General features: G+C 43.1%; 1 protein-coding gene across 2 annotated transcripts in view; it reads left to right on the top strand.

The window, feature by feature from the left end:
• UBE2Q2 (ubiquitin conjugating enzyme E2 Q2) overlaps window positions 1-22,639 on the top strand; it is a 39,644-nt gene extending 17,005 nt beyond the window's left edge. The window contains exons 4-13 of one of the 2 annotated variants that reach the window (XM_077264266.1): window positions 1,863-1,919; window positions 2,809-2,949; window positions 3,617-3,701; window positions 4,752-4,812; window positions 5,034-5,124; window positions 9,880-9,938; window positions 11,872-11,920; window positions 12,192-12,287; window positions 12,363-12,429; window positions 20,386-22,639. In XM_077264266.1, the coding sequence (XP_077120381.1) occupies window positions 1,863-1,919; window positions 2,809-2,949; window positions 3,617-3,701; window positions 4,752-4,812; window positions 5,034-5,124; window positions 9,880-9,938; window positions 11,872-11,920; window positions 12,192-12,287; window positions 12,363-12,429; window positions 20,386-20,417 (738 nt within the window). In that variant the 3' untranslated portion in view covers window positions 20,418-22,639. Of the gene's footprint in view, window positions 1-1,862; window positions 1,920-2,808; window positions 2,950-3,616; window positions 3,702-4,751; window positions 4,813-5,033; window positions 5,125-9,879; window positions 9,939-11,871; window positions 11,921-12,191; window positions 12,288-12,362; window positions 12,471-20,385 lie in introns of both variants that reach the window. The other variant, XM_077264265.1, reaches the window with a different exon arrangement.
• The last annotated feature ends 431 nt before the right edge of the window (window positions 22,640-23,070 follow it).

Genomic DNA, 23,070 nt, shown 5'->3' with positions numbered 1-23,070 from the left:
GGGAGAGAATGCAAAATTGTATTCTGAACAAAACCATATATAATATGTCATATTAGCATCGAAGATATTCGACAGGATATGTTTAAAATTTGAATAATCAATTTATCCTATGCAGGACTCTTGAACACCAGTGTGTGTGTGTGTGTGATATATGTATGTATGTATGTGTATATATTTTTTTATATTTATTTATTTAGTATAGCTTTGGATGTGGCTTAAAGATGTGTGAGGCAAATCATGCTGCCAACCCATGACAGTACAAATACTGCATGATTACAGCGTGAGGGTCTTCTCTGAAACTCTAGCAGGTTCCCTTTAAAGGGGTTTTGTACATGAAATCAGATGCAATCTAAGTAGTTGCAGTCACATGCACAGTCGATATGTCTATGGTTTGTATACCCACATGTCGCATTGAGTGGCCTGCTAGGTTGTCAGTTGGCATGACGCTGAAAGTTTTTGTTGTGCTTGGCATTACACCTCTCTACGGCATCTTTAGCAGGAGATTGTGGGAGAACATCTTGTTGATCACCATTTTTGGCTATTGGCACTTTGATCATTCCAAGAAATGCTTGATGGCAACATTAAGAGCAATATTCTCCTGTAGGAGTAGAACTCTAGGGGAGAATATCTCCTACAGACATGCAGTAAGTCCGAGGCACACAGGTGGACTGTATGGCTCCATGGTAGGCTGAAAAACAAAATCTAGTACATGGGAGCTAGGCTGTTCCTGATTCCAGTCTTTAATATAGTATGTTTGTGAGTTTTTCTGCCACAAGAATATCTGTTGATGTGTTTAATGGATATCGATCAGCTCATTATACCTCACCCCTCCAAACCGATTGTGTGTTCGGTTATTTGATCACAAACTAATCCATACCTTTTTTTTTTAAACCAAAAACACTCCACCATTGCAGAGAAATCCACTTAGAAGTGATACGAATATTTAGTCTGAAAGTGCTATGGGTGGGACACAGCACTTCCATTGCCTCAGCTCCGTTAAGGACTTGTCCAGACCCCACACTTTCGCATATGATGCCTGTTTTTCATGGATGCAACTCATATCGGTTATGCAGCTGTTCTTGTGTTTGTTTGTTTTTTTGTTTTGTTTTGTTTTTTTTTGTGTACTCACTGATCCACACAATTATGGAGACCTGTCCATTCTTTATCCAGGTCTTGGATGAATCTCACCAATACAAGTCTGATGCCATCTGTGTGCTCTGGTTTTCCCAGACTGTTTGATATCAGAATGTTGAGAACTTTATTTTTTCTCGGGAGAAAAAAAAAGTATGAAACTCTGTTAAACACTGACCAAGCTATGATGAAATGCTTTAAAAGTGTGTGTGTTTTTAATACAAGTTGACTAAAGTGTAGGTGGCACGTTTATAATCCGGTCTACTTATTTTCTGCGCTAAGTGCTCCACTTGTGCACAGACCATGACATGTTAGTGAGACATCTAGTGGCTGAGCTGGTAATGACCATAGAAATAATCAATTCTTGCTGACATTTCCATTTATCATGATGCTATGATGATCTGTAATTTAAACCTTTTGTGTATCAAAAATATAAAAAGTGGCTTAAAAATGTCCCAGTTCTAGGTTTAGTTTGTTTGCAAGCCTGTCTGCACCTATCACAAGCAAGCCTGTGTCATGTGGCCTTGGGCTTCAGTTTGCTAATCTGCAGACAGAAGGAAAGGACGATCTGAAGACTTGCAGATGACTGTAGTCTGTGACTGCAGATATACATAGGAGCATTGCAGTGGAAAGAAAATGTTGCACAAGGAGATGCATAAATCGTAATGACCTGTGTATAGTTTGGACCCTAACAATGTTCAGTTATCGTTTTCTTACTTAAATGTTTGCAGAATGGCACAACAGAGGAAGTTACATCTGAAGAGGAAGAGGAGGAAGACATGGGTGAGGTAAGAGGGGGGGGGGTGCTAACAAGTCACCAAGATTGTGGGAGCTGTGCACAGCAATATGTTATATAGTGTGTACATTGTGATCATTAGAGGGATGTCCTCTCCTTTCCATGCCTCCTGACTGCGATCCCTCTGTGCACATCTTACCGTAACACTGTTGGCATATGTAGTATTAGGAAAAGGCTTGTGCTGAAGCCAGACACCAAACTGTGTGAAGGAGGCATGGGAAATGACTGATCTTCTGCAGTGTCGGACAGAATAAAGAGCATATGACAGAAGGAAATGCAATGCAGAAAATATAGCAAAAATTCTCCGTCTTCTCCAGCACTGCAAACCCTATTATAAGAGGCCAGAATGGGTGGTCCCATAAAGAATCTGTATCCCATCACTCCATAGAATTAATGATAAATGACTGCTAGATGCCACATCACCCACAATGGAGGCTCTGGGACCCCTAATGATTGAATGGCAGTAGGGACAATGGTGCACATGCATGACCACCGCTACATTCCCTTTTACGGGTCTATGGAAGTGGACATGCCCGATCACTGCATGGGCGCTTTCATCACACAGGTGACTTTGGGATCCTTGCATCTGTCATCTTTGGGAGATTCAGCTGTTGAACATCCCTGCCAGTCCCCTGAAATAAATATAAATATATATATATATATATATATATATATATATATATATATATATATATATATATATATATATATATATATATATATATATATATATATATATTTTTTTTTTTTTTTAATTTATACCATTTATGCTGTAGATCAATGTGAATGTTTACAGGACATACTTTATTATACATTAAAAGGGTAAGTTACAACTCTCCCATTAAAAGATTTGTAGAAAGATCTAAACTTTGTTTTTTAAGGATATTGAAGACTTGGATCATTATGACATGAAGGAGGAAGAGCCAGTGGATGGCAAGAAGTCAGAGGATGAAGGCATTGAAAAAGAAAACCTTGCCATCTTAGAGAAGATTCGAAAGAATCAAAGACAGGACCACCTTAATGTGAGTGAATAAGGTTTGGTTACATTTTATAGGAAAGATGGATTCCTTACACTGACATGAAACCTACTCTGACCATTTTATCAGACACTCCTCCAGCAGGGTGTTGCCTCCAGAACCACAATTCGTAGTGACACAGAATCCATTGGAGATTGAAATAGTTCTACAGCTGTAAATTGTTCTACTTCTGTTGGGTCAGAATGATTCTTGGTGCCTTCATCTCACCCATCTCATCGTCAAATTATTTGTCCACAAAATATCCAAGAGGAGAAAGTACGACATTCCCCAATTATTTCTGTTGCTTAGTGTGAATGAAGTATCTGACTGATTGCATGGAGCAGTGCCGGTGACTATGAACTTAGTCCACAACACCTTTGTCTGGATGGTCTTCAGCGATCACCCTTCCTCTGTATATTTTGCTAAACTTGTAGGGTTCTTTGGTCAATTGCTCAGATTCTACCCCAAAAAAATTATTAAAAAGAAAAATGAATGGAAGGAGGTGTGTGTGTGTGTGTGTGTGTGTGTGTGTGTGTGTGTGTGTTTATAATTGTGCGGTCTGTGGCTTCCTAGTGTTTTCCTAAATGGAAAGCCACAAACGAAGGTTAGTTTTCTTTAAAGGGTGTAACTAAAAATGTAACATGGCTTTTTATTTTTTTATTTCTGGTATTAGGGTGCAGTTTCTGGATCCGTACAAGCATCTGACCGTCTCATGAAAGAGCTCAGGGATATATACAGGTCACAGAGTTATAAAACAGGTCTGTTGATCATATATCAATTATGCTTTACATAAATGGAGACTGGCTTACCTACTTGTCAATGGGAAAAAAATATTTAGGTTTTTTTTTTCCCCCTTCTCTTTTGAAAGGAGAATATCATACCCTTTTAGTTGTAGCCCATGTTAGACTTGATAATTTCTAATTACCGGTGTTCTTGACATAAGGACGTTGAGTATAAACTGTTAATTTCAATTCCTTGGCCTAATTTTCCAAATGTCAAATTTTTGGTGTTATGAATAACTGGTTTTTCCCACTCTATTGCTTATGAACAAATCTAACAATCCTGTGCAACAGTGACGTAGGTGAAAATGTTCTCACCTCAGCCAAAAATCCAATAATCTCTCCTTTTTAAAAGTATTCAGTCACTTCACATTAGGAGCTGCAGCTTTTCATGGCAGTGGTTTAGACAGGCAAAGAGGAAAGACCAGCACCAGGTGACTTCCATAAAAATGCAAGTTTAGTCTTTATTTAATCCATTGCTTGTAAAAAGTTTAAAACGTGTCATTACATGTCAGGGGGCAAACATCCCCCGCACGCCTGATGCGTTTCGGACTTTGTCCTTACTCATAGATGGTTTAGATAGGCAGCTTTTTTTTTTTTTTTTTTTTTTTTTTTTTTGGTCTGCCCCTGGTCCTCTTCATATAAGCATATTATACAAATGTGTGCTCTCCATCTGTACCATGGACATACACCCATTATGGCCCATTTTCCACTCGAACAAGCGGTCTCTTTGGGGAAAGAAAATGTCCGCTTGAACTGTTAGTGCATGTAAATAGAAGGCAACGCCTGCACTTGGCTGCTATGCGGTCAAGCACTATACAATTTGCAGATGTGACTGGCCCATGTTTTTGTGCGGCAGTCTGAATCTGGCCCTGGTCTAACCCTGTGCTCCGATCTGTAGCCTTGTGCATGGACTCCTCCGTGCTTGGGGAAATCTCCAGGGCAGGTCTCCAGTAATCCACATCCTGATTTAGCTACGTATAACGATGTGTTATTTGCTGACCTTTTTTATTTTTTCTCTTTTTCTAGGAATTTATTCCGTGGAACTTGTAAATGACAGTCTGTACGAGTGGCACGTTAAGTTGCTTAAGTAAGATCACTTGTCTGCTCCATTTTTAGTGTCTGGGTAAAACTCGCCTCCTTGGTGGTGAAGAATATGTAAGGGGCTAAGGTTACTGTAATCTTTTACCCAAATCAGTAGTCCGGGGTACATAATGTTATGTTCATGTAAAATCTAGTCCTGCCAAAGAGCAAATTGCTTATTAACATTTTTATATAGGATTGATCAAGAACTTTTTTTTTTTTTTCTAGGGTTGATCCAGACAGTCCATTACATAGTGACCTTCTGGTCTTAAAAGAGAAGGAGGGAATAGATTGCATTTTACTGAATTTTTCCTTTAAGGTAACGTATGAAGTTGTCGGGGTATACTGTGCCAACACCTGCCTGTGCTAGACTTCTATTTAAGTTCATTAACCAACAATGCAACTGGAGATAGTTTATTTTATTTTATTTTTTTTCTGCATAATTTATTATTTGACATCCATTTCTTAAAGTATTATTCCCAACATTTAAAGGTGTCGCCTATCCACAGAACAAGTGACAATTTGCTGATCTTGGGCATACCACTGCATGCACGCCACTGCCCTACCCCTACAAAGTATTAGAATCCTATGGTTTATGTATCATGACATTTTAAAAATAATTATTTGGTCCTTAGAACGTCATTAAGATTAGGAAAGACAGCCTCAAATAATACTGACACCGGTATACATTATTGTGTTCATCTCTTAAAAACGAGGCCAAAATGCACAAACTTTGTGTGAAAATTAAGTACACCCTATGAATCATCAGTTTTGTAGCGGAATTAGTCGTCATTTCTTTGTGTGACTTTATCAATCTCTCACCTGGTTGTGGAGGAATCTTGGCCCACTCTTCTGTACAACATTGCCCATAACCCTCAATAAGCATTCGTTTATGCTCAGCTCTCCTAAAGGAGTTTTCCAAGAATGTGATCAAAATGGCCATCCAAATATAAGCCTCAACCCCCTCTTAGTCGCCTGTCTGGACAGGTGACAGACTGAAGAACCACTACTCGAGACATGTCTGAGTAGAATTTTGAACAAACCTGCCGATCCAAACAAATATCTTGTAGTGTTGTGTTAGGTGACAACCCATCCTGACCCATGACTAGGATGGGTTGCAGCTTGTGATATGTGACGGCAGCCATTTTTTATTACGATCAGTAAGTAGCTCTTTAAGGTCACACCACAGCATTTCAATCCAATTGGGGTCTGCCCATGACTGGGCAATTGCAACACATTTATTCTTTTCTTTTTCAGCCATTCTGATGTGGCTTTGCTGCTGTGCTTGGGAACATTGTCCTGTTGTATGACCAAGTTTCAGCCAAGATTTAACTCTTGGATAGTTGGTCTCACACTTGACTCTAGAATACTTTAGCATACCGAACAGTTCCTGGTTGACTCAATGGCTGTAAGGGGCCTAGGTCACGTGGCTGCAGAACAAGCCCAAGTAATCGCCACTCCTCCACTGTTTGACAGTTTGTCTAGGGTGTTTGTGCTTATGCGCCGAGGTAGGTATTTGCCAATATGCTCAGAGCATTCTAGCCAACCATTTACACTTAGGTCTTACCTATCAAGAGGACATTCTTTCACAAGTCTCGTGGTTGCTTTAGATGCAGCTTTGCAAACTGGAGCCATGCTGCTCTGATCCTTTTTTAGAAAGAAGTCTTTCTCTTGGCCACCCTGCTAAACTTCTGGACTTGTTTATTTCTTGCTAATTGCATGGTCATATACTTGAATATTTAACATGGCAGAGGCTTCAATAGTCTGAGCTTTAGCTCTAAGGCCGGTTTCACACTTGCGTATGGAGCAGCTGCGGACTTCCTCCGTGAAGCCCCGCCCTCTGCCGCTAGCTCCGCCTACTTCTGCATGCGGCCGGCATGCGGCCTGTGTACCTATATTTAACATTAGGTACGCAGGTCGTGCCGCTGTATGCGGAGGCTGCCGCATGCGGCGTTTTGACGCTGCAGCTACCAGCGTAGGACGCAGCCTGTAGCATTTTTTTTTTCTTATCTGCAGCGTCAAAACGCCGCATGCGGCACCATCCGCATACTGCGGCAGGACCTGCGTACCTAATGTTAAATATAGGTACACAGGCTGCATGCAGAAGTAGGCGGAGCTAGCGGCGGGGGGCGGGGCTTCACGGAGGAAGTCCACAGCCTGACGCAGATCAGGAAAACGCTGGTGTGAAACTAGCCTTAGATTTTTTTTTTTTATTTTTTTTTTTTTTTTTTACAATTTCTTTGAGACTTGCACATTCTGACCTTGGGAGGAACATGCTAGGATGTCCACTCCTGGAAAGATTTTCCACTGTCTTGGATAATCTTTTATTTTATAATGGTGGACTCTAAATTGTTTGGAAATGTCCGTCTAACACTCCCCACATTGGTGGGCAGCAACTATTGCTTTTCCCGATCATTACTCATGACTTGCTTCCCTTTTTGAATTGTATTAACACACTGGAATTCTCCAGACCAGCAAATTGCCAAAGCTTCTGCTTTTATGGAGGGGTCATTCCATGTCAAGTGAATCAATGATTTTTACCACTATATTTTTAATTCTTTTGAGATTTTGTTATTTGGTAATAGTGTCAGAGAATGCAAAATGTGAAGGAAAAAAAATTCTAGATATTTTTTTTTTTATTGATTTTCAAAGTTCAGAAAAAGTGCGAATTTCGGTGTTGCCTGCCTTTACATTTCTCCCCATAACTCAGGCTAGAAAAGAGATAGAGAAACAAAATTAAACACCATTCTACTCAGAACTGTACAGGCTTTCACCAGATATGTCACAAGAGTATCTTTAATAATATTTTACCTATGCGAACGCAAGCGCAAAACTTTAAAACGCATTTCCGAAAAAAACGTTTAATTTAAAAATTTCAAAAACTGCACATGTGCCTGTTATGCTCCTGTTCACATCTGTACCAAAATACAAGCTGGGATCGTGATGGGATCATATTTTAAAAAATAAAACTATTACAGTGTCAGTTCAAAAATCTTGATTTCAGGTCTGTTCAGCCTGTGGTGTAGAAGTGTGGGGTCTATATTTACCAAATAATCCATGATTGCTAGATATTACTGTATTATTTTATTATGTTAGAGCTTAGAAGCAGGAGAGGACAGAGGAGAAGCTTTGTTAGGGCTGAGAATGACCAGGGGTACACAGTGACTGCAGAGCAGATGACAGGCCGGCAGCTCGGGCCTCCAGAGGCCGTATTCCCACCAAATCTTATCACCCAGGCAACTCCTCAAATGGAGGGAGAAAAATACTCTTAACATCCAGTTCATGTATTGTACAAACCAGGACTACGGGGAGGAGGAGAGTTTGTTATAACATCAGTTACAGGAAGCAGAACCCATCACAGGGACTCAGCAATACCGGACTGTCATCACATGTAGTGGAAATAAAGACAGTGACGTCCATGACGTGGTAGAAGGCGGCACAAGATCGGCAATGGACGACACAACTGGCTATGTGACCTGTGAATATGATCGGCGCTGGCGGCTACTGGACTCTCCAAAGATTGTGAAAATGAAGACGTAGAAAGGACTTTTCTGCACCTTCTGGTCCAGCGCCGTCCTTTGTGTATCCAAGAAAATCAGACATTGTAAAAGTGAACAAAAAACAGATATAACTCAGGTGGAGCCGAGCACCATGACAGCCGCACATACTCTGACACAGAAGGAAACGGCCATTGCTAGTGAGCGCTTATGGACAAGATGACATTTCACCCACTAGAAGGGACACATTGATGATAACAGGCCAGTGTAAAAACCTACCATTAATTGTTTGATTAGTTCATATTTTATAGTACGAGGATTTAACTACTGGACTATTCTTCTTAAACACTTCAGAAATGACATGTTTAGTGATATAGTAGAAAAAAAATTGTTCCATGTATAAATAGGTGGTAAAAATATTGGTTCTTTTAATCTGGTTTTTAACATATTAGGATCAGACTGTATTTAGAAAACCACACTTGAGGATATGATCACGTTTTTTCTTTTGGCTTGTTCAATGCATTCAGGTTGAAAATGCTGAGCAAGTTGTGTTATGATAATTAAGATGTATTTATTCTGGCACTTCGGTATTTGTTTTTTGCGTTTCTTTATTGTTACATATAAGTGTTGAATGCAATAAGTTGTAATTTGAAAAGAAAAGGGGAAGAAACTCACACAAACATAAAATCAGATGATTCAAAGCTTAAAAAAATACAAACTTGATAGATCCCAAGTTGAATCCCTGTACAAATATAAACAAGGACACAAGTAACACACATGCATGTTTTCACAATTTTAAAACATACGTTTTTTTCAGAATTGCACATCAAAATGTTTGATTTGATTTCACCAAAACAAAATATAAAGAAACATAGTCTTGTGACATATCACATGAAAGCTGGTACCGTTCTGAGAAAAATGATGCCTCTCCCACCTCTTTATCTTAATTCTAGCCCGAGATATGATAAAAAAATGTAAAGCCATACCAGGCCAAAATCTGTGCTTTTTTAAAATTTTAAAAATCTGTAAAAAATAAACTGAAGAGAAAAATTCTAAACTTTTAATTTGTAATTAACTAAAGTTATACTTCATAAAAATAAAAAAAATCTAAAGACGTCAGGTAAAAAAAATATTCATATTTGGATCACTTGATATGGAATGACCCGGAGCTGGTCACAATTAATTAGCAGCGGCTGACTTTTACTGGGCCTCATAAATTCTTTGGGGGCAGTATGGGTGTATATTACACATTGTTTCTGATTTTAGTCCTCGTTTTTGTTAAAATTAATGCCAAAGGCTGTTACTATTGCATCTGGAGTTGTCCCTAACAGCCTTGGATATCTCATGTTTTTGATGTTTTGTTCTTTTTACTTGAAGACCTTAGATTTGGTACACCAATTCAATCGTGGTTGTCCTCAGAAAGGGTTTTAAAGATTATTTGTATACGTGCCTGAAGCAGTTAACACATGTATTGGTGCATATTTTTTTGTTTGTTTTAGTACTCTTAGATCTAATATATTTTGGTGGTGTAGTTTTTCTCACATATACCATAATTTTATATTTTCTTTCTGCTACAGGATAATTTTCCATTTGATCCTCCATTTGTTCGAGTAGTATCCCCTGTACTTTCTGGGGGGTGAGTATTAAAATTGATGAGACCTTTATTTTTTTTTTATTTATATAGCACCATTAATTCCATGGTGCTGTACATGAGAAAGTGGTTACATACAGGGTTATAGATATCATTTACAGTAAACAGGTTTACAGTGACAGACTGGAACAGAGGGGAGAGGACCCTGTCCTTGCGGACTTACATTCTATTATCTTTAGTTCTATTGTATAAATAAGTCACACAATACAATATAGAGCCGGGCTTTCACAACAGAAGATCAATATAACACATTTGCTCTAATATGTGAGAAGGGCTCAGGTTGAGTTTGCTTTTAGATGTCTACTCCAGCTTAACCCCTTCACTCCATGGCCTTTTTTTTTTTTTTTTTTCCCCCATTTTTCTTCCAAGAGCCATAACTTTATTTTTCCATGCCCATGAAGGTATGAGGGCTTGTTTTTTGCGGGACTAGTTTTACTTTTGAATGAAACAATTCCTTTTATCATGTGATGCACTGGAAAGCAGTAATTCCAAGTACGTTGAAATTGTGACAATAGTGCAATATCCGTTTTTTGGAGTTATTTACCATGTAGTCTATACGGTAAACCTGACTTGGCAATAGGATTTTGTGGGTCAGTTTTTGTTTTGTTTTTCTGAAAATTTTCTTCACCACAAATTTTCCGAGATCCACAGGATGTCGGGCTGTCCGAGGGCTTACTTTTTTAACTCTCTGTGCAGACTTTTCTGGATACCATTTTCAGGTAGATACGACTTTTTGATCCCCTCTTATTGCAATGTTGTGGCGGCCAAAAGCGTAATTCTGTCAGTTTGACGGTTTTTTTTTTTTGGTTTTTTTTCTCCTCTCCTTGCTCTTCTTAACAATCAAAATTAATTTATTTTATATTTCGATCAGATTTTTGCTAACGCTGTGATACCAAATGTGTGGGGTTTTTTTTGTTTTTTTTTTAAATATGCGGCGAAAGGGGTGATTTGAACTTTGTTTTATAGTTTTCATATTTTTAAACTTTTTTACTGTATTCCCTCATGGGACTTAAACATAGTCTGATCACTTGTTCTACTGTTATGTATAGCTAAAATCCTGATCTCCTCCTATGAATGCTTGCTAAATGCTGACTTTGACAGGAGAATCGTAATGAACAGGCACAGGGGTCTTCAGCAGACCCTCGGCTGTTATTACAATCCATCAGAGCACTGCGATCATGTCACAAGTATGCAGATGGGAGCATGGAATGATGTGCTCCCCTGCCAATGCACGATAAATGCCACGGTCAAAGATTGACAGCGGAATTTAACAAGTGAACATATTATAGGCATGTAAAGGCTGATAAAATCAGTCGACGTGTGGTGAAAGTCAGGTAACCGGCTTATGACGTACCGGTACATCATATATTGGTAAGGGGTTAAAGAAATTTGATTTCTATTGCCTAAACAATTTTTTACATGCCAGTGACTATTGCATTGAAATAGAGATGCGTTATGGATTATCACAATTGTAGTAGGACCCCTCTGAGTATTAGCAACTATCTAATGTTAGTGGCTTGCCTGAGTAGTATCGCTGGATGTTGCAGAACCCCTTAGCCTGGAGTCACACCAGCGAGCGCATCCGATGCGAGAGCAATATGCTAATGACACTCAGCTCCTGAGTCAGTGCTCTGTGCCCCGATCCTCTCACAAGAGAATTGCAGTATCGGTGTGGAGGAGAAGGAGAAAGTCATTTCTACATCTCCTTCCTTGCCGGCGTCTGCAGGAATCGCACTGCACTCTGGTGACATCTGAGTGCAGTCTGATGTTTCACATGCACCCATAGACTTCTATGAGTGCGTGCAATCTGATTTTTGCAGCATGCTGCGACTGTTTTTGTGTGAGCGAGCCATTATTTGAGAATGGAAGTACACTGGCTTTACTTGGTAGAAATAAAATGTCTTCTGCTTTCTTCCAGGTATGTACTGGGTGGAGGTGCTCTGTGCATGGAGCTTCTTACTAAACAGGTAGAGTCGGCAGCTTGCCTGCCATATAATTCTATTGTTAACTGCTTTATTGTAAATATGCTTAAAACCCATTTAAAAGACCTTTTTCCTCTCAATTACTATTCAGGTCCTGTATTTAACAAGAGGACCCATCCTTTTTAAGCAGCTTCCAATAGATTAGATCAAGTGAAAGACAGATTTTAAAATCCCATTCAGAGATAAAAATATGTTTGTTTTTTTTTAATTAACGTTTTGTAACTTTAAGATTTGTAACTTTCCATTCCTCTTTTAGGGCTGGAGCAGTGCCTATTCCATAGAGTCTGTTATCATGCAAATTAATGCTACCCTAGTTAAAGGGAAAGCCCGTGTGCAATTTGGAGCCAATAAGGTGAGGCATAGGAGCCCATGAGAGAATAGTGAGCTGCAATTACCAGCATTACTAACATTGTTTTCTATTTTCCAGAATCAGTATAATCTTGCTCGAGCACAGCAATCCTACAAATCACTAGTACAGATCCACGAGAAGAATGGTATTTTCTTCTTTACAGTAATGTATATAAACTTTTCTGAGGTACTAGATGCAAGAAGAGAGTAGAAAACTATAGGCTATGTAGTTGGTATCAATGATTAATAACAGAAGGAGATCTAAACCAATGTAGAAATGGTTTAGGGGGATGCAGAAGCATATACTCCTGTGATTCTCTAATAGTACTCCTTTAAGCTTTATTATAGATTTCTAACGCCTTTCTGATATCTGCCACAAGGTGAGTTCACCCCATACACAGCAGGTATTGGCTATGTTAGTCAGGACCTGCCTCTGACAACCACAGGTGGCGTACAGCACTGCCTGCGATTGTTTACCTGTTATAGGGACTGTCTTCACAGAATGACTGTTCAAACTCTGTCCTGCCGCTCTGTGCTTGACGATGGGGCTGATCATTGAAGTACACCTCTCCACCTGCCTGTTTTCGCTCCATTTCCACCCCCTTCTTTGACAGGTCTGGCTTCATAGAGATCTGCCGTAAAGCACCAAGCATCTGTTCTTGGTTTGAACAGTCATTCTTTGCTGACCGTCCCGTTTTTAATGGCCACTATCAATCGGACAGCAGGGGGGCGCGATGTTCAGTGCGACCATTGGCGCACCCATGATGTGTTGGAAAGTCGCTGATGGGTTGTAATGACAGCAGGGAGTCTGTTGAAGAACTCTGTGCTTGTCATTACGGCACCTGTGGCCAGGTTTCAAAGGAGATCCTGATTTTCTCTATATGCAGCAATACTGTTATTGCTGTATATAGTACCAGTAATTGGATCGCAGGTTCAAGTATCCTAGGGGACATAATAAATCCAAAGAAAAGTGGGGAACATAATCAAGGCTTTCTTTTCTCCCGTTAAAAATAAAGATGCTAAAATAAAAGTACATGCATGGTAACGCCACGTTCAAAAAGATATCATTCAAGATATAAAAATAACCCAATAAACTGTGAACAGAAAAGAATAAGAACACCAAAATTACCATCCGGTTTTTTTTTGTTTTTTTTGGCTGCTGCAATGCTACAAAGAATCCTGCAATAAGCTATCAACATGTTATATCCATCCCAAAAATTGTATCCTGAAAAAACTCTCGCCTTGCAAAAATAAGCCATTTCCACAGCTCTAACGGCTGAAAAACTAAAACTTAATGGGTCTCAGAAAATGGCAATACAACCAAACTGTAATTTTTCAAAACTTTGAATTTATTTTTTTTGCCACTAAAATAATAAAACCTTGACATGTTTGATATGGCCATAATCCTACTGATGAGGAGAATCATATTGCGAAGTATTTTTTTACCAAACAATTCCTAAAATAAAACAATGTTTACTCTGTCGCCTCATTGGGGGACACAGGACCATGGAGTTATGCTGCTGTCCACTAGGAGGCGACACTATGCATAATCTGAAAAATTAACTGTGGCTCCTTCTCTGCAGTATACACCCCTGGACGGCATCAGCCTTCTCCAGTTTTTGCTTAGTGTCGCATAGGAGGCACACCTAAGACGTTTTTTCTTTTACTCCGTTTTTTTCCGACGGATTACAGATGAAGAAAAGTGGGTCTCCTGCGAGACTCCTGGCATGGCTCCTTCCTCGGCCCCCTATTACGGGGTGCCCGGTTGAAGTAGAGATGGCTATTCCCCATGTTGCTCCTTCCCCAGTCCCTCGGGTGCTGGTTCGAAGTCGAGACCCCCACTCCTTCCCCAATTCCTTTTGGTTTCTGGGTTGAGGTCGAGGCGAGGATAAAGGCCCCTGAAGGTGACAACAGCACCCTCCCTATCCCCCTCTGGGGGTATTAAATTGAGACACCTCAGGTAGGGCCTGTATAGGCAGCATTTTACAGCTCCCAGCAATGGGCCAGCACACTGTGCCTGCATCCAGGGACCCCAGCCCAGCTGCGGGCTCCTGTTGGGGCCGGGGGGAGTGCAGGCAGGCATGGCACACACACAGGGCTCCCTGCGCCCCTGTCTCTGCGGCAGCACCAGCTCTATACTGCCTCAGGGGGACCCCTCACCGGGCCCCCCTTCCGCTTACAGCCCCACCGCTATCCTGCCTTTAAATCCGGGTCGGGTCCGGTTGAGATCCGACCCTCTCCCGGACTTTCGCGCCGGCCTGGAGCCCTTCTGGGCATCAGGCATCTAATTTAGGCCCCGGCTTCGGCCTAGCTGAAGCCACCGCCTCCTCTCCACCCCCCGCCCCCCGGATGACAAATATGATACTCTACAGTGTCAGAGGGGGCGGATCGAGACAGAAAGGGCGCGTTTTTACACAGCTTTGCCGCCTTTTTCTCAGCTCTCTGCCCCCTTCTCCCCCTGCCTCTTCTCCTCGACGGCCATTTCTACTGCAGCAAGGATTAACCCTGCAGGACCAGGCCAGCCAGTTTCCGGGGGACACAGGACTGTGGATCTTCGGCGCTGGACCTAGGGGCAAACTGGTGGGGTAAGATCACAGCTGGGTTGTTTTACTCGGCTGTGAATCCATATTCCCTATAAGGCTCCCCTATAGGGTTCTCTGCATAGCTACCCCTATAACGTCCTCTGCAAGCCCTTCTGCACTCTGTGCACTATGCCGGGCTCAAGGTCCAAGAGAACCAGGCAGGACTGCTATTATGCATTCTGCACAGCCTGCAGGACCGCTCTCCCCAGTGGCAGTATCTACCCACACTGCCAGGACTGCACTCAGACTACTGTGTCAGAGCCCCAAGAGGCCCCTGCCAATGCTTCTGTGTCTAATGCCACGCCGGAATGGGTCACTCAGATGTCACAATCTGACGGTCTATAGATAACCTAACATCCACATTGCTTCAGGCTCTGCAGAGTCACGCCTCGGTATGACCGTTACCCAAAGGGAGAGCTTGGCTCAGGGACAGAACGACCCTGGCACATCCACGTCTTAAGTCAGGACGCAAGCGGACCCACAGTCCATCTACGTCATCCCATAGCACTCGGTCATCCCCTTCTAGGGAGAGACACCGTAGTTCCAGGTCAGCTAGACCGTCCCCTTCCAGGGACAGACAATGCAGATCTCCGCAATCCCCGACCAGAGAAGGCCTCCTCCCCAGCTCACCCAGCAGGGGACGCCTCAGTGATACACAGGATTCGGAAGGCATCTGTGACTCCGACTCAGATAAGGAAACGGAGGGCTCACTGATCCCAATCCCCCCTAGCAATACTGCGCTGGTTGAGGACTTAATGTCTTCCATCCATCGGGTGCTGGACATTTCTGATCCGCCACCAGAGGCCCCAGAACACAAGATTTCCTTTGAAGGACCTCTGAAGCCGTTTTCTCTAACCACCCAGAGTTTAAAGCGATCCTTAAAAAGCAGCTCACAGCCTGAGAAAAAATTAGCTAATTGAAAATATCTGGAGGCAAGGTACCCCTTCCCGCAGAAGGATACCAAGGAGTGGACAGACCCACCCGAAGTGGACCCCCCAGTCTCTAGACTAGCAGCACAGACCCTCCTTTCACTGCCAGATAGCTCAACCCTCAGGGACGCAGCAGACCGGTAGGTTGAACGCATGGCTCGTTCAATTTTCGAGGCCGCAGGGGCATCCCTGGCTCCCGCGTTCGCTTCAGTTTGGGCTGCCAAGGCCATTCTGGCCTGGGCCAAAAATTTACAAGCTCTCCAAGCATCCGCTCCTGAGCTGTCAGACCAAGCGGTTCAAATAGCAGTCGTAGCAGATTACATGCTTCATGCAGCTCTGGATTCAGCAAGGGGTGTAGCGGGGATAGCATCAAACGCCATCACCATTCGGCGTATCCTCTGGCTGCGGGAATGGAAAGCCGACGCAGCCTCAAAGAAGTCCCTCACGCACCTCCCCTACCTCAGTGGGCGTCTTTTCGGTGAACAGTTGGACACGATATCCAACGCTACCGGGGGTAAGAGTACCTCTTTTCCCCAACTGAAACCTAAACGCACTTACAAGAAGGGTAACCAAACTCTATTCCGATCCTTTCGGAATTCTTCGGGCTGGTCCGTCTCGCGTCCAGCACAAAATCGTAACCGTTCCCCACGCAGGGCCAACTCACGATCAACGCAAAGGTCGGACAAGACCTGGCAGTCAAAAGCAGCCCAGTCCAAACCTAGAGGAGGAAAATGTCAGACTTTCTCCTCATCATGACTCACGGACCCCGGAAGACACCACACCCGTAGGCGGCCGACTCTTGCTCTTTCATCAAGTCTGGCTGCCTATTACAGAAGACAGGTGGGTCAGGGAACTAGTGTCCTCCGGATACAAAATAGACTTCACCTCCAACCCTCCGGACCGATTCTTCCTCTCTGTCCCCCCAAAACCACCAGCCAAGGCTCGTGCCTTCTGGAAAGCGATCTCGCTTTTTCAAGCAGGAGTCATAGTATCGGTCCCCATGGCCGAGCGCTGCCAAGGTTTCTACTCCAATCTATTCGTAGTTCCCAAGAAAGGATGCAGCGTGCGGCCCATACTGGACCTAAAACAACTCAACAAATACATACGGGTCCGTCACTTCCGCATGGAGTCCCTTCGGTCCATTATTGCGTCCATGGAGAAGGGAGAATATCTCGCCTCCATAGACATACAAGACGCATACCTGCATATACAGATTGCACCTGCTCATCAGAGATTTCTCAGGTTCGCAATCGACCAGGACCACTACCAGTTCGTGGCTCTCCCGTTCGGACTCGCCACGGCTCCCAGAGTGTTTACCAAATTCATGGCAGCCACCATGGACGTCCTGCACTCCAGAGGCATAGTAGTCGTTCCATACTTGGACGATCTACTCAAGGCTCCCACCTTCAAGGACTGCGAGCTCAGCGTCTCAATCACAATCGACACTCTGAGTCGCATGGATTGGTTAGTCAACCTACAAAAGTCATCACCAACCCCGAGTCAGTCTCTGACCTTCCTGGGAATGCTATTCAACACCTCCACGGGTCTAGGGCTCCTTCCCAAGGACAAGGCACTGGCTCTCCGTCTAGGAGTTCGCAACCTCCTCCGCAAACCCCCTCGATCTCTCCGGTTTGCCATGAGAGTCCTAGGCAGGATGGGGGCAGCAATAGAAGCCGTCCCATTTGTCCAGTTTCGTCTCAGGCCTCTCCAACCAGCCATCCTCAAGTCCTGGGACAAGAACCCTTTCTCGACAGGGAGTTCCGGCTAATGTCGTCAACCAAGAGGTCCCTGCACTGGTGGCTCAAGCCAACCTTGCTAGCAAAGGGGAAATCCTTTCTCACAGGTCATTGGAAAGTTCTGACCACCAATGCGAGCCTGACGGGTTGGGGTGCAGTGCACCTACACCACAGGGCAAGTGGTCCCCAGTGGAAGCGACCATGCCCATCAACATCCTGGAAATTCGTGCTATCCTCCTGGCATTGAGGGCCTTCAATCACTTACTGGCAGCCTCTCGCATCAGAATACAGTCGGACAATGCCACGGCTGTGGCATATGTGAATCGCCAAGGGGGGACCCGCAGTACCCAGGCGATGCGAGAAGTGTCACACATCCTCCGCTGGGCGGAGGACACAGGGTCGGTTCTCTCGGCGGTCCACATTCCAGGTGTGGACAACTGGGAAGCAGACTTCCTCAGCCAACAAGAAATCGAGTCTGGAGAGTGGTCTCTCCATCGTGAAATTTTTCGCCAGATCTGCCATCGCTGGGGGACCCCGGATGTGGACCTAATGGCATCCCACTTCAATGCCAAGGTCTCCAACTTCATGGCCAGAACACACGATCTGCGGTCGCTGGGAGCAGACGCTCTGGTTCAGGACTGGACCCAGTTCCAGCTTCTGTACATTTTTCCACCTCTCCCCCTGATATCCAGAGTGGTGAGGAAGATCAAACAAGAGGGAGTTCCAACCATCCTAATTGCACCGGACTGGCCCAGACGTACATGGTACGCCGACATCGTACAACTTACAGCAGATGCCCCCTGGCGTCTCCCCTACCGCCACGATCTTCTATCACAAGGCCCGTTCTACCACCAGAACTCAGGGGCTCTCAATTTGACGGCGTGGCCCTTGAGACCTGGGTTCTAACCCAGGCAGGGCTCTCGCCGGACGTCATTGGAACCATGATCCGGGCACGGAAGCCAGCCTCTGCCAAGATTTTACCGTACCGGGAAAGCTTTCTTTACCTGGTATGAATCTCGTGGCCAGACCCCACTCCCTTATTCCCTACCCAAAGTACTTGATTTTCTCCAATCGGGTCTGGAGGCCAGGCTGTCATTAGGCTCGCTTAAGAGCCAGGTGTCAGCCCTCTCAGTGCTTTTTCAAAGGCGCATTGCTACCAAGCTGCAAGTAAGGACTTTTCTTCAGGGGGTTTCCCGATTGGTTCCCCCCTACAGACGACCACTAGAAACGTGGGACCTCAACCTGGTCCTGACAGCATTGTAGGAACCACCCTTCGAACCCCTAAAGAGGTCCCGCTCCACCTTCTCTCCCAGAAGGTGGTTTTCCTGGTGGCAATCACCTCGCTATGCAGGGTGTCTGAACTGACAGCACTCTCTCCTGCAGACGGCCCTTTATGGCCTTTCACCAGGACAAGGTAGTTCTTCGTACGGTCCCATCCTTCCTTCCGAAGGTTGTGTCCAACTTCCACCTCAATGAGGACATTTCACTACCATCCCTTTGTCCGGTCCCGGTTCATAGAGGGGAGAAGGCTCTGCATACGCTTGACCTTGTCAGGGCATTGCGTATATACGGGTCTAGGACTGCGTCCTTCCGGAGGTCTGATTCTCTTTTCCTCCTTCCGGAAGGCAGCCACAAGGGTCTGCCAGCTTCCAAAGCTACCCTTGCCAGGTGGATCAAATCCACCATGCAAGAGGCCTACCACCTTAAGAATTCTCCTCTTCCAGCCGGTATTATGGCACACTCTACACGGGCGGTAGGGGCCTCCTGGGCCATTCGGCACTAGGCTTCGGCACAAGTGTGTAAGGCGGCCACTTGGACTAGCCTACAAACGTTTACTAAACACTACAGGGTTCATACCCAGTTCTCAGCGGACGCGAGCCTGGCTAGATGTGTTCTGCAGGCGGCGGTTCCCCAAGTATAGGGGCCTGTCTGCACAATATTCGTCCATTGCTTCCCACCCAGGGACTGCTTTAGGACGTCCCATGGTCCTGTGTCCCCCAATGAGGCGACAGAGTAAAGGAGATTTTGGTGTACTCACCGTAAAATCTTTCTCTTGGCCTCTAATTGGGGGACACAGCTCCCACCCTGTTGCCCTTTCCGGGCCGTTGTAACTGTTGAGTTCTCATATTGTTTTCTTGAGCTCGTACATAGTTGCCTTCTTACAGGCATAATTGTTATTCATGTTCCTCCTACTGCTTTTGCACCAAACTGGAGAAGGCTGATGCCGTCCAGGGGTGTATACTGCAGAGGAGGAGCCACAGTTAATCTTTTTCAGATTATGCATAGTGTCGTCTCCTAGTGGACAGCAGCATAACTCCCCCCCCCCCCCCCCCCGGTTTTACATTACATTATGTGGTAAAATGAATGGTGTAATTCAAAAATACAAGTCGACATGCAACAAACAAGCCCTTATATGTCTCATGTGGACAGAAAAATAAGTTGTAACTCTGGGAAGGTGGAGGGAATAAGCGCATGAATGAAAATTGGCTTTGGTGTGAATGGGTTATGTTTGAGTTGGGTTTTGGTTGTCGATAACTCCATCTGAGCCGTTCTCACATATTAGAGAGGAGGAAAAAAGACGGAAATTGGCCACATCAGGAAGGTGGGGTTAAAGCTAAAATAGGTTTGGGTTAAAAGTTGGTCATTGGGGTTCCAGCTGATGGAATCCCCTCTGATCGCTAGAATTTGGGTGACCATGAGGAGTATGAATCAACCTAGTGGACATGTGATGTTTTGTTTTCTGGACCATTGTCTTGTATTTACACTTGTAAACATGACTTTACAATATTACTAGTCTATAGGATAAGTACAGTGCTCTGCTGTAAATCATAGATTTCTTTTCTTTTTGTATATAGGCTGGTACACTCCTCCAAAAGAAGATGGGTAACTTGAACCGAACCTGGACCAAGATTTAAACCATTTTGTTTTTCTATTTCTTTCCAAAACCGATCCGATATTGCCCTTTTTTTGGTCCTCTGTACAGAATGTTAGTTTATTAGATAAAGAACTGTCAGACCTGACCTGTATATTAGACCAAGTCTGCATCTCTGGCAACGAGAGCAGCTGCCTTTACTGAAGAGGCCACTCCAAATATTTTAACGCCCTATTTAAAGAAGAAGATATAGCTTAGTTACAGCATTCCACTTTTATTAGACTGTTGTAAATTGCTTTCACTTCGTTCATGTGTTTTTTTTTGTTTTGTTTTGTTTTTTTTTTTTGTTTGTTTGCAGAATGTTCTCTGCAAAATAAACTGCTTTGTATAGTTTCATTTAAAGCCAAACAAATGTTTGATACTATTAAAATTCTAAGAACAGTTTTTAAGAAGTTGTTGCAGCAGGTGATTCTAGTACCCGGGCTACAGTCAGATATCAAAGAACATTGTAGCATTGCCAAATATGTTGTGGTAGATTAAACTAAAAGGCCATTAAATAGAAATATCTGAATGGCTTGAAAAATGCCAGCTTGGGGCTTTTTTTTCCCCCTTTTAGGATCGGAGGAGATTATTTAACTGCAATGACTCTTTCAAAAATGTTAAGGATTTTGCAATTATTTGCTTATTCTGGTTGTAGGACATTTTACTAGTCTGCATCTAAATGTCTGATGTACATTTGCAACAAACCCACATGTTATAGTATACAGTAGTTACAGTGGTTATTTGTCATCCTCTTCCAGTTTCTGAAAAGGGTAACCACCCAGCCTAAACCCTAGGCTACACTGGTAGCGTGAGATGGCGGAGTAACTACTGTAATCACATGGATTCAGCTTCCTGCCTTTTTTAACCTTAGTCTATGTGCATTGTTTCTAAATTGGAGTATGACTACCCATCCCCAAAAAGTTCCTAGGACGTGCATCTAGATCATTGCACCTAAACTGCCCCTGGAATTTACACCTTGGCCTGCTTAGTCTATTGGTTACAGTCTCAGTAGTGTGGGGGGTATTTTTTTTTTTCTCCCTGTTTCGCGCATTTATTTTTCTGGTACTTTTAATACCCATGGAAGCAAACCAATGTCTAAGATTATTATGTTTTCTTTTTTACGGGTTGTTGCAATTCTGTTGACTTTTTTTTTAAATTCAATGTGAATGGCACATAATCAAGACTTTGAATAGGCAAGAGACTGTACAGCTTTGTATAAAGAGGGTTAGCAGGAGACATTGTTCTTCAGGATGACCGCTCTATAGACATTGTAAACTTGACATCGGCCCACATTTATTTGTTTTCTCCTCGCCAAATGTCTTTTAGTTTGTAAGTAGACATTACTTTTGTATAGTAAGGGTTAAAGGTGGGGTTCGCTCTATGGTTGCCTTTTTGTGTTTTTAATAGGGTGAATCTGTGCTTTCTGATAGAGGAAATGGCATTTATTTGGACTCTGGTAAAGTTTTCGATACTTTGTTTCAGGGAAGACGCATTTTTCTCTAACAGTCTCTGACATTTCAGATACCAAACTGTGAATAGAGCCATACAAAGTTTACTCAGATCTGTAAAAAAAATTTTTTTTTCTGAAGACCTTCAACCCGTTCTAATCTGTAGGTCTGTCTACTGCTATTCCTTTGTGGGTTCCCCCGTTACTTTACAGATTGACCCCATTAGGATCACTGCTGTTGTATCTTCATGTGTATTTGTTTACCTCTAACACTTGGTATGCAGAGCAAGATGGCGCAAAGCTTTTGTTCTGGATCTTGCCATTTATTGTCTGAATCCCCCATAACAGATATGCAATATTCTGCTATGTTGATGTTTGTTTTGTTAATCTCCAATATGGTTTGTACTATTGCAGACACCATTTCTGTGGGTACCTTGCAGGATCTGGCTAAAGATATTCCTCTCCCTGGGTGCTCCATTCTATATTTTTGCCTGTACATATGTTTTATAAGGCCCCACCACCACCAACCCCTGTTTAACATCTTTCGTTGAACCTTTAGGCAAGACAAAAACCTGAAAATATTCTAAGTGGAATTGATTTTTTTATAGGGTTTAGAAGGTTGCTGACTTGGCATGCTTTTGGGCTTTGTTTTGTTGTTTTTTTTTCGTTTCATTGCAGACTTATTTGGCAATGTACAGTAATCTGTAAACTTGCATCAAGTTTATGATTAAACCATTTTAAGATATAACTTGTTGATTCTGCGTTCTTAATTATTTCTCTCTGTACTGTAGATTCCTGCAGCATACATGAAATAAAATGGAACATGAAACAGCAGATATGTTTGTATTTTTGCAAATTGCTTTCTAAAAACAAATGGAGCAAAGGGGTAATGTAAAATCAATAATCCTGTGCTGCATAATTCAACTTTGCTCCTCCATATCCTCCACATTTGTTTTTATCCTGCCCACATGATTCCTTATGGAAGTAGACCATATATGAGCTAAAGATAGTGGTGGAAATATATGAAAACCATAGTTTATAGCCAGCATGCTTTTTATTAATGTAACCCAGAAGTGATCCTTCCAGGCACCACTCTCATCCATGAGTTGTCTGATGTAGCTCATTGCTTTGGAGCAGTGACATGCCCCAAAAGTATGATCTGCAAAAGAGGAGAGAAGC

The sequence above is a fragment of the Ranitomeya variabilis genome, chromosome 5 (genome assembly GCF_051348905.1).
Source record: "Ranitomeya variabilis isolate aRanVar5 chromosome 5, aRanVar5.hap1, whole genome shotgun sequence".
NCBI lineage: Eukaryota > Metazoa > Chordata > Amphibia > Anura > Dendrobatidae > Ranitomeya > Ranitomeya variabilis.
Note: the sequence above shows the minus strand (reverse complement) of the source record. Positions and strands in the feature narration are given on the sequence as shown.